Here is a 10622-nt window from a genome sequence, read left to right on the forward strand (position 1 = left end):
GTGATGTGGCTCGTTGAGAAAAGACCGACCTCCCCTTCAAACGTGGACGAGCTAGAGTAACTAGCGTCTATACGATCTGAACGTATGACACGAAGGCATCGTAAGCAATCGATGCAAAGCTCATGGGTGTCGGCAGAGGTAGTACAAGTGCGTCGGAGGTACTCATTAAGGTGCTCGGAGTGGAACAGATGAGAGCTGGCATGGATAACAGTCTCGATGGAGCGAACTGCGCGTTCCAAAAGATGCTTCATAATAGTGCTCGTGTAAACTGCCATAAGTATTTACAGGAGCCGTCTGCGGTTGGAGAAGATGAAATGTAAGAACATTCATATCCGACATAGCCCTGGAGTACTATGTGATCGTCATGTTGCTGGATGTAGATCGAGCTTGAATCATTGCGATATCGTCAACATAGGCTGCGCACAGTCTTTGAGGATGTGAGTCCAAAGTCACAGTGGCACGGAGTCAAGTCTAGTCTTTTAGTCAACTGTGACAAGAAGATCACTTTCAGTCATTACGAATGACTCAAATATTTACCATATAAAAACCGCGTTCATCCTCCCCAAGTCGCATGTACACCTACAATCACCTTCATATTACATATACCATCGTTGTTAACATACTACCAATCTACGACCCTATCCACCTTGTGAGACAGTATGGGCCAATTCTCAGAAAACACCATATTCTGGGTCACACTATATTCAGAGCCCGGACATAATGCTCAGTTTGGCAACGGTGGAATTTTCAGCAACTCCCCCGAGCAGCGAAAAGCGATGAGAGATCACTTATGGAGCCATTGCATGGTCACGAAAGATCATTCCATGAGTGAGCAACTGCTCGACGAAAGCTTGGAGAAGTGGCAAAAGAATAACGTGGAAAACCACGCTGGCCATTACGACTCCCATCAGGAACTTTTCGTCATCGAGTCAGAGGAAGAAGATAATGAAGAAGTCGCAGACGCCCTCCGATCACCAGACCCAGTGACCTTATACTCCTTATACGCCTACACATGCCGCGCTATGTGGGACAAGGAAGTCAAATCACTTATGGAAGAAGGGGTCGAAGAGCCGGAACAACACGTAACGCCAGAGAGAGTGATACTCCAGAGTTCTTCAACTGAAGGGTTCGGAGAGCTGGAGCAGCCTTCATTCGTTGCGCAGGACGGATTCAACACGATCCTCAGATCATACCATCCGAGGTATGAACTTCTTGGTAATTTCAGAGTGTTTGTGGGGAAGAAAAAAGCTGTTAAATTTGCGAGAGATAAGACATGGTATGAGGAGGTTGATTATGATTGCGACAGGGTTGGCCAAAGCAGGGGTAAATGGGGCTGGGCGGGTGTCGTCCAGGTCAAATGCCCTATCAAGGGAGACGGGGAGAATACTTGCGATTTGCTAACACGTCTCTATACTGTTCAAAGTTGCACTCCAGTCGAAGGACGTGGTACGCTACCTTATTTTGAGAAGTACCGTGAAGGCGAACCGGTTCCTCTCATCTCTGCCTAAGTGGTTCATGTAGCATTTGCTAGATTTAATGAACTCTGCATGTAAGCAGTCGCTGAAACGTTAAAAGATATTTCTCTTGAGTGTAGTCAATCACAGACAAAGCAGTGCGTGACGATATCTATGCCTGCGAGAGCTTGTGGTTGTACTGAGTCACATTCCAGTCGTACCGAGTTGACTGTGAGTGTCGTTGGAAAGGTCAAATACCCGTCGTTGGAGGCTGAAAGCTTTAGGGGAGGGACTGTAGATACATGAATAAGAGTGTTCGAGAATGCTAATAACGGAGGCAGCATGCCTGCGTCATGGGTCGGTTGGTGGCTAGCGCGAGTCGACGCGTAGTGAAGCGGGACCCGATCAACACGGCTACTGCAGCCCAAACACGACTCGGCGCAGCGAACAAGCAACACCAAAGCGCCCCAGGCTCCATGGAGTGCCCTGCCCGCCAACATGTCCTCCCGCAACGTGCCCACGATGAAGTCGCTGTCTGGCGCTGAACGCCGCTCCGTCAATGCCAACTACACGTCGACTGCGCGACCCCGCGTCGCTTCTGGAGAGGAACTCGACCGTCGTAGCTCCACCACCGCAGCGTCACATGCCAGGAAACAGTCAGCACCCATGCGCGCGACAGGCGCGACTTCGGGCGAGCGTCGCGTAGAGAAGAAGGAGGTGCGCGAGCGGGAGACGGAGATCAGGCGAACAAAGAGCCCGTTGAAGCATGCCAGTGAAAGCAGGGCGAATGCGCGAAGCCGCTCAGAGAAACTTCCGCGCGACGTCGACCGACCCTCACGCAGCGCCGCCTCGCAAAAGTCTATCCCCGAAGAGCCCCAGATGCCATGGGAACCGCAGGCTTCTTTGATACCACACACGACCGCCCCGCTGGCGACGCGCATCTCGATACCTCCGCTCGCATCCACCGCGCCTATATCGCTGCAGCCCACACCGCTCGCAAAACTATCGCTAGAAGCACAAGAGAAGGCTATACTGGAGGATCTGTTGTTTGTGTTCATGGGATTCGAGGGGCAGTACATACGATTCGGCGATGGCTACAACCCCCATGAAGAGAAGGAACGTTTGGTAGGGCCACAGTTCCGCCTGATGCCCGGCCTGGACCCTAGTCTGAGGGATCTGACAAAGTCGATGCTAAAGACTGCCACACACTACATCGCCGTCGAGACCTGCGTAGAGGTGCTCAGTCGGGAAGAGTACGGTGCCGTGAACCATGCGTTGTGCGCGGCTGTACGACGGTTGCTCAAGGACTACCTCATACTCGTTGCGCAACTTGAGCACCAGCTGCTGACGAACGAATCCTTTACTCTGCACGTCTTGAGCCTACATACCAAACAGACCAGCCACATGCTCTTCCAGCTCTACACGACCGGAATCGAGCTGCTGAAAGCCAACGGCATTCTGGAGGATGAGAAAGACGAAGACTCGGCTGATGACGACAGCAATGACTTCGAAAACATCCTGGAGTCGTTGCGCGAAGGAGGGAACGCCGCCAAGAAGCTTTGCAAAGGTGGAAGCGTGTTAGGACTCATCACCAAGCGGCTATCGTCCATGTCGGGAGATCCAGCGGCTCGCGCACTACTGACCACACTACTACGAGAGGCTAGCAGACCGTATATGGCTATGTTGAACGAGTGGCTACATCACGGCGGTATCAAGGACCCACATTCCGAGTTTCTGATCAAAGAGCAGAGAAGCATCAAGCGAGAGAGATTGGACCAAGATTATACAGACGAATACTGGGAGAAGCGATACACGATACGCGATGCTCTTGTGCCTCCACAGCTGGAAGCCGTCAAAGACAAGGTGCTCCTGGCAGGAAAGTACCTCAACGTTGTAAGGGAGTGCGGAGGTGTCGACGTTAGTAAAGTCGTGCAAGACGCCCCTACTAGCTTCGACGATCCACGCTTTCTAGACAACGTTAACTCCTCATACGCATACGCAAACTCCTCGCTCCTCAACCTCCTTCTCACTACACACCAACTGCCGGCACGATTACGTTCACTAAAGCACTACTTCTTCCTCGATCGCTCCGACTTTTTCACCTACTTCCTCGAGATGAGCGAGCTTGAGCTCAAGAAACCAGCAAAGCATGTCAACGTCGGCAAGCTGCAGTCGCTATTAGATCTCGCCACTCGACATGCTGGATCAGTCGCTGTGGAGGATCCATACAAGGAGGACATCAAGGTCCAGATTAACGATACTGGACTTACGAATTGGCTGATGAAGATCGTTAACGTCCAGGGTCTTGACCAGGATGCTGCCACCGCTACATTGTCCAACTACACACCTGCAAACTCGGCACCGATCACTGATGACACGAACATTACTGGATATCAAGCACTAGTCTTTGACTACGCCATGCCCTTCCCGCTGTCGTTAGTTGTCAGCAGAGTTACTCTCACTCGTTATCAACTCCTTTTCCGATATCTACTGAGCTTGAAGCATCTCGAAACGGATTTAGCCAAATGCTGGGGGGAACAAGGCAAAAACGCTGCGTGGAAGCATCGATCCAAGAACCCGCGAATTGAGCAGTGGAAACGCCGGGCATGGACACTGCGAGCGCGCATGCTGGTCTTCGTCCAACAACTTACCTACTACTGCACATCAGAGGTCATTGAACCTAACTGGGCATCATTGATGTCGCGAATAAGCGAAGAGAAGAAGCAGGATGCAAGGGCCAAGGGCAAGGCAACGGAGGATGAGAGCGGTGGGCCCCAGGTGAAGCGTACTGTAGACGAGCTGATGCAGGACCATGTTGACTTCCTCGCGACTTGCTTGAAGGAATGCATGCTTACTAACAGTAAGCTGCTTCGAGTAAGTCGAGCCGCACTTTCATGGCCTGTGTGGCTGCTAATTACCCCCAGATCAACAACAAGATCATGTCAACATGCAGCATGTTCGCATCCTTCACCTACTCTCTCTCCCGCTATCTCGTCACCGGCGATCCCGACCTAGTCGCCCAAGTCAACGCCTCTTTCGCTCCTCCTCCCGCTAAGAATGCGAAGAATCCTGCTGCCACACTAGTCGCTTCTACCCACCGACCCACAACGCAGTTCGTATACGACCCCCAGCGCGTCGACAAGATGTTCGACATGTTAGCCAAGTACGAGGAGAACTTCACCCGGCATCTTAAGATCCTGCTGGATACACTCAACTACCTCGCTGCCACCGAAACAGTAGTCTTCTTGAGTCTTTGCGCGAGGTTGACGAGTGCTGGAGAGGGTTTGAGTGGCTTCCAGGTACCCATGGGTATGGAGGGTATTGCTTAGTAGGCTTCGGCCTTGTGGGCATTAGGCGTTGTTTTAGGCATTGCATTATTTTGGGTTATTGGTATGGGTTAGGGATTCAGTCTGCAAGGCGCCAAGCGAGCGATACCATAGTTGTTTGGAATGAGACGCAACGAATTACGGCCATGAGGTTCTGATGTTGAGATTGCGGTATCACATGACATGTTCGGTGTAGGAACGAGGCTTTTGCTCATATTCGAAGTAACTGGCACTGCCTACTCTACATGGACGCTTCTAGTACGTCTTGAATGGACACCCCTTGTCAGCACTCGAGCTCTTAGTCTTCTCCTTGACCAACTTCGTAGTGAAATCCATCAATTGCTCGCCCAGCTTCTCGTTGTTCGCTAAGTTACTACCCGGCTCCCGTATCGCAGGAGGGCAAACGTACTCGCCAGTACCCTCAGTCTTGGTAGCCGCATACATGGTGCTTACACAACCCTCAAACTGTGTCTTCTTGAACGGCGCCATACCAACGCTCATAGCATATCCGCCCAACGGGTAGGGCTCGTGGATCATGTCAACAGACTGCCGTGTCTCAACGAAACCGGGGTGTGTGGCGTTGGACAGGATGTTGGGATGCGAAGTAGAGAGGTGACGAGCGAGGTAGCGTGCGTATAGGATGGAAGCGAGCTTTGTGCGGCCGTACTGTCCCATGGCGCCGAGGTCTTGGTTGAGCTCCTCGAGAGATTCAAATTTGACGTCCTTGGGTGCGCTCTCGTGTGCGTTGGATCCGAGTTGTACAAGGCGGACCTTGTTGCCCTTGTCGGCTGTGGATTTGATCAAAGGCAGTAGGTGAGACGTCAGGACTACATGGCCCATGTGGTTGATAGCCATATGTAAATCGACGCCGTTCTTGGCGAGCTGGTATGTCATGATACCTCTCGCGGCGTTGTTGATCAGGATATCAATGCGGTCTGTCTTCTTGGCAATTTCGAAAGCGACCTTGCCAGTAGCTTCCCAGTCCGAGAGATCGCACTTCATCCATTCGACTCTGCTGGCCTTGTCCTCGCCCATCTCTTCCTTGATGGCTTTGAGTGCATCGTCGATGATGTCTTCGCTCATGGAGATGATGAAGAGCTTCTTGATGTTGTGGGAGAGAAGGGTGTGTGTGCATCCGTAACCAATTCCTTCTGAGCCACCGGTCACAACGGCGACCTTGCCGCTGAGATCTGGCACTTCCTCAAGCGAAAATCGCTGGTCTGCGGGTGCGAGATCATGGGCGCCTGAGACGACCTTGCCGAGATTCTCGGCGATAGCGTTCTTTACTGACTGCATAGTGGAGGGTGTTTCAACTGGGCCTTTGAGACGGTCGTTATTGTTCGGGGGCGTTGACGAATAAGCTCTGGATATAGTAAAAGTGATCCCAGCGGCGGATACGCGTGGTAAGGATGATGTAGTTATAAAAGATGACTTGCAGCAACGCAGGGAGACGGCACCTCTAAATAACTTAGTAGACTGCATGGTTACAGCATGTGTCACAGGACAGCAGCATCCATCGTATTAGCACAAGATCTGAGGTCATGGTATACCGTGACGAGCCGCCTTCCGCGGAGCGAAAGCAGCCAATGCCATTTTGTCTTGATGTCAGCACTTTTTCCTTTTGGCGCGTTCCTGGATGCTGTGGAGCTTGCATCGGGAGCGGATCGTTGATGATCTCGTCATGACGCGTTGATGGACGCCTGCATGGTCTGCGTGTTGGCGAGGCTGGAGGTCTGGAACTATGACGTGTTGGGCATAGTGGGGCGGTTGTTATCGATAACGGCGCGACTTCCGAGGTCAGCTTCACGCGACGTTGGTCCCCTGATTGAGTAGACGAGAGCATCGTCGCTACCCTCATCCACGACACTATGGTAGGAACGCTCAACGGATACAGGGATCTCAGGTATGTATATCTTCAATTGGAGTAAGCGCGTCCGCGGAAAGACAGCAAACGCCATGGCTCCTTCTCAACACCGCAAGCTGGGTAGTGAATGCGAGCGATTGGAAAGCGACACAACCCCAAACATTACTGCGGATTACCAAAACCCCAATACCACCGTTTCATTGCTGTCAGCTGCAAACCTTCACCGACCGAACAATGTTCAAAGCAAGACCGGGAAAGAGCACTAACATGCGGCAGAGTGCGATTTCACATTATCTTCATCCAGACCGGGCCGCCATGATCTCATCAGCAGACCAAACCTCCTCAGCCGCGCGTGAACAGAACGCCGCCAACCCACCGGTATTCGAAAAGCCACCCACGAGCACCACGCCTCTCCCGCCCGATGTGGCAGCCGCTCGCAAAGCTCGCATGAACGCCGACTTGATCGGTGCCTTCAAGAGCACTTGCCCGCCCGGCACAACCCCCTACATAACAGGTGTCGGATTGTATACCCACGTTGAGGGCGCACCACCCCAGTCGCCAGTGTACCCCGACGAGAACCCGCAGCCGCAACCCGAATTCTTTCCGATACGCATACCAGAGGGTCGAGGCAACGAGAGCTCACAACCGGACGAAGAAGTCCAGAAGCTATGGAACGAGCTCGAGCTTGCTGTCGAAACAGAAGAAGAGTTGATTGCTACAACCGAACTTGGGCTTAAGGAGCTTAGGAAGCGGTATCGTGCTCTTCCTCCGCCTAAGAACTCGCGGTCGCCAGTACAGCGCGGTCAGCAGCAGCCGGATGTGACGCAAGGAGATACAGCAGCTCAGGGTGGTACAACAACGAGCGCGGGAAGCATGGGCGCTCCCAGCGCGCCCACCAAACCGCGCGGCCAGTCGCTAGCTAGCGTAATGTCTACTCTTGCGGTAGGAAATGAGAGTGCGGGCAAAGGAGGTACCGAGGTGGAGCGAGGCAGACCGACGGCCACCGAACGAGGCAAACCGACGGCCACTACATCAACTACGGGCTTCTACGCTCCCGATCCGCGCAGACAGGGACGATGAGAATCAAGAAGGTTAGAAACAACTCCACAACAGAGTGCATGGGATCATGCTCGAGACTGGCTATTGGACTCGCTTTCTTATTGGTCCGCCCTACCTTCGGATACATCGTTAGTGTGAGTCTATCGTGATGTTGACGCTGGACTTCGAGGCTGTGTGTATGTCAAACCCATCACATTGATACTCTCATGCTCCAAAGCTAGACAAATCCTTCATATACATGATTGAGACGCGAAAGCATTATACGTACCTCGCTACATCCATCGCACCAAAGACTACTCTTCCACACAGAGACACCTCATTCCACGGCTCATGTTACCTCTTCATAACCAACACTTACCCCATCAGGATCCACATGCGCCACACGCATACCTGTTCCATAGCTAAGAATAAACCAGTTCTCGTTCCCCGCCCTCAGCCCGCGTCGTATCCACGAGGCGTTGCGCCTCTCATATCTGACTATGATGATGAAGAGCAGTACTATCAAAGCGACGGCTAGTGCCATCATCACAGTAAAGAAATGGTCGATGGCATTTGGTTCAAGATCGCGCGGAGTGGGGGCCATGCTGCACGCACTTGAACCGGGATCGGACGATGTGAAAGGGGGAGAGTGAAACGATGAACATGTCGATCACGATATCGACCTTTTCTTGAGACATTGTGATGCCGTTGTTATGACAAACTGCCGTGCAAACGTGTTCGTATAGTGTGGGTGTAGAAGGTTGACAGAGGCTACGAGGGCACTGTAAAGGAAGCTAGCAGAACCAGGGGATGGCGGTTTGTTTACCTCCCAGAAGGGCCTGTACTTTCGAGTGAAAGCAGATCCATGATTCTAGTGAAAGATTCGTGGTCCCGTTGCTTCCGCAGGCATTCCTTAAATGTCCACCAACGGCCAGACAAATACGCTCCTCAACCCAGTTCCACAATGTCCCTTCTCTGGATGCGCGCATCATCTCATGGCCTATTAAAAGCAATGCTCGAATCGGCGAAGCATCTACTGCCAAACATCGGAGCCCTAATCCTCACGTTCCTAGTGTGGCTCGAGCTGAATACCGGGGTCGTCCTTGCCTCCTTCGCGCTTTACGATAAACATCCTCACTGCATCCAAATGCTTTCTCTGGCAATCGGTATCGGAGTCGTGTATAAGCTCGCCCGCTTTATCCTCCGGCTGCAAAGTACGCGAAAGCCCGCTGATCCATTTAGATCGGCGCCATACAGACACAGACGCGAAGAGACCCCCATGTTTCCACCAGGTATGGAATTCAACCGGGTCCAGGAAAGGTGGAAGAAAGAGGGTATGGAGAAGCCATTCGTGGAGGAGCGAGCATTTGGCTCAAGTAGGCCGGAGGAGGTGCCTCCAGCGCGGAGACCGCTATTCAGTGTTCCTACAAGCACTTTACCGAGGCCGCAGTCAAAGAGACCGCCACTGAATGCGGCGTTTGGGAAGGCTGGTTGGAGCTAGGGTGTTGGCAGCGATATGCGGTTGTTTTGGAGCAGGTCTGAGGTCTAGATACTGCGCGGTGAAGCTGCCGGAGATCAATGTCGCCGGACTACTGCAATGTTTGGAAGTTTGGGACGTTATTACTGAAGAGCGTTGAAAGAATGCAGTTGTTGTCACAGCAACTACGTGGCAAATCACAGGTTTTCATCACATGAGACATGGACAAGAATTAAGAAACAACTGATTCACTCAATCAAGAGGACCGTGCAGTAATCACGCGCCGATACATCACAACAAACGCTCGCGGTCACCTATAACTTCCGTTCATTTGATCTTTTGAGTCCAGTCTCCCACCACTTGATCCGATCACCAAGAATTGACTGCTGCCTGATAACATCATGTCGGGCTTTTTGATCAATCATGAGCCACCTACTCGTCTTGAGCGCTTCGTCCAGGACACTATCGACTCATTCAAAGGTTCCTTCGCATTTCTCTTCCGCGGAAGCTGTCTCGAATACTGGATGCTTGATCCCAATGGTCAGGCCTATACACTCTTCCTGGTGACGCTGCTAGGCGTCTCGACTTGGCTGCTCATCCTGAACCGAAACTCAAAGACTGGTGTGGCTTCAAAGTCCGAGCAGAACTGGTCGGAGAGCGAAATGGCTGGGGAGATGGATATCGACGGCGAGGAGTATCATAGCGACGAACACCGACCATTCACTCCGCGTCCCTCGTCTTACCCCCGCGAAGAAACACCCATCATGCGCAAGCTAGCACCTCCTCATCATCGTCCCGTCAACGCACACATCGAAGGCTCACCTTTTCGAGTCAAACAATCTCTGGGACCTCGCATTCGTCAATTCTTACCGTCCGCCCATCAGGCTCCCTCTCCAATCAACCCCAGGCTTTCCAAAGCTTTCTCGACTAGGCCTCAGCGCGATAGCTTCTCGAACCTCGACAATGACACTCCGGTAGCCAATAAGACTCTCCAGGAAACCAGCCGGGTTGATGCGGGCGACATCTTTGAGGGGCGGAAGACGCAGAGCCCGGTGGTTGCTCACTGGTCAAATGAGGGCGGTCAGCGTTATGATCGAGCGACCTTGAGGCGCGAGGTGGCTACCAAATATCTTTCCTAAGGTTGTCGCGTTCTGTGATTCATCCGGTGCGCATCGTCGCGACTTCCCTGTTCAGAACTTAGTTTCTGCGCTCTGGGCTAGGGAAGGTGGCATGAGCAGGTGAGAGAAGGTGCGATAGCGATAGCGGTGGAGCAAGCGAGGGCCGACGGATGGGGAAGTGCCTGCCTGCGTCATCGGTGACACACAATCAACACGAGGGTAGATAAACAACCTTGGAAGCGAGTGTGCATCCACTCGACTCCGCAACACCTCTCCTTCTCTCTCTTTCCATTTACCTTGATCGAGTGACAGTCTCGCAACAACAACCCGCGATGGCTGCATGCA

At 52.6% G+C, this 10622-nt stretch overlaps 4 protein-coding genes across 4 annotated transcripts; 3 read left to right on the plus strand and 1 right to left on the minus strand.

The window, feature by feature from the left end:
• Positions 1–1952: 1952 nt before the first annotated feature.
• Positions 1953–4783, plus strand: J4E78_009904 (uncharacterized protein; the record flags this gene model as incomplete). The annotated part of the gene is made up of 2 exons (XM_049370489.1): positions 1953–4328; positions 4379–4783. 2 exons carry the CDS (start codon positions 1953–1955, stop codon positions 4781–4783), a joined length of 2781 nt encoding a protein of 926 aa, XP_049217835.1.
• Positions 4784–5035: 252 nt separating this feature from the next.
• J4E78_009905 (uncharacterized protein) lies at positions 5036–6076 on the minus strand (the record flags this gene model as incomplete). Its single annotated transcript, XM_049370490.1, has 1 exon — positions 5036–6076. One exon carries the CDS (start codon positions 6074–6076, stop codon positions 5036–5038), a length of 1041 nt encoding a protein of 346 aa, XP_049217836.1.
• An 883-nt stretch (positions 6077–6959) lies between these two features.
• J4E78_009906 (uncharacterized protein) lies at positions 6960–7724 on the plus strand (the record flags this gene model as incomplete). Its single annotated transcript, XM_049370491.1, has 1 exon — positions 6960–7724. One exon carries the CDS (start codon positions 6960–6962, stop codon positions 7722–7724), a length of 765 nt encoding a protein of 254 aa, XP_049217837.1.
• A 1836-nt stretch (positions 7725–9560) lies between these two features.
• J4E78_009907 (uncharacterized protein) lies at positions 9561–10298 on the plus strand (the record flags this gene model as incomplete). Its single annotated transcript, XM_049370492.1, has 1 exon — positions 9561–10298. The coding sequence occupies one exon, from the start codon at positions 9561–9563 to the stop codon at positions 10296–10298; it is 738 nt and encodes a 245-aa protein (XP_049217838.1).
• Between the last annotated feature and the right edge of the window lie 324 nt (positions 10299–10622).

This window comes from Alternaria triticimaculans, assembly GCF_023758025.1.
Source record: "Alternaria triticimaculans strain BMP 0046 chromosome Unknown scaffold_24, whole genome shotgun sequence".
Classification (NCBI taxonomy): Eukaryota; Fungi; Ascomycota; class Dothideomycetes; order Pleosporales; family Pleosporaceae; genus Alternaria; species Alternaria triticimaculans.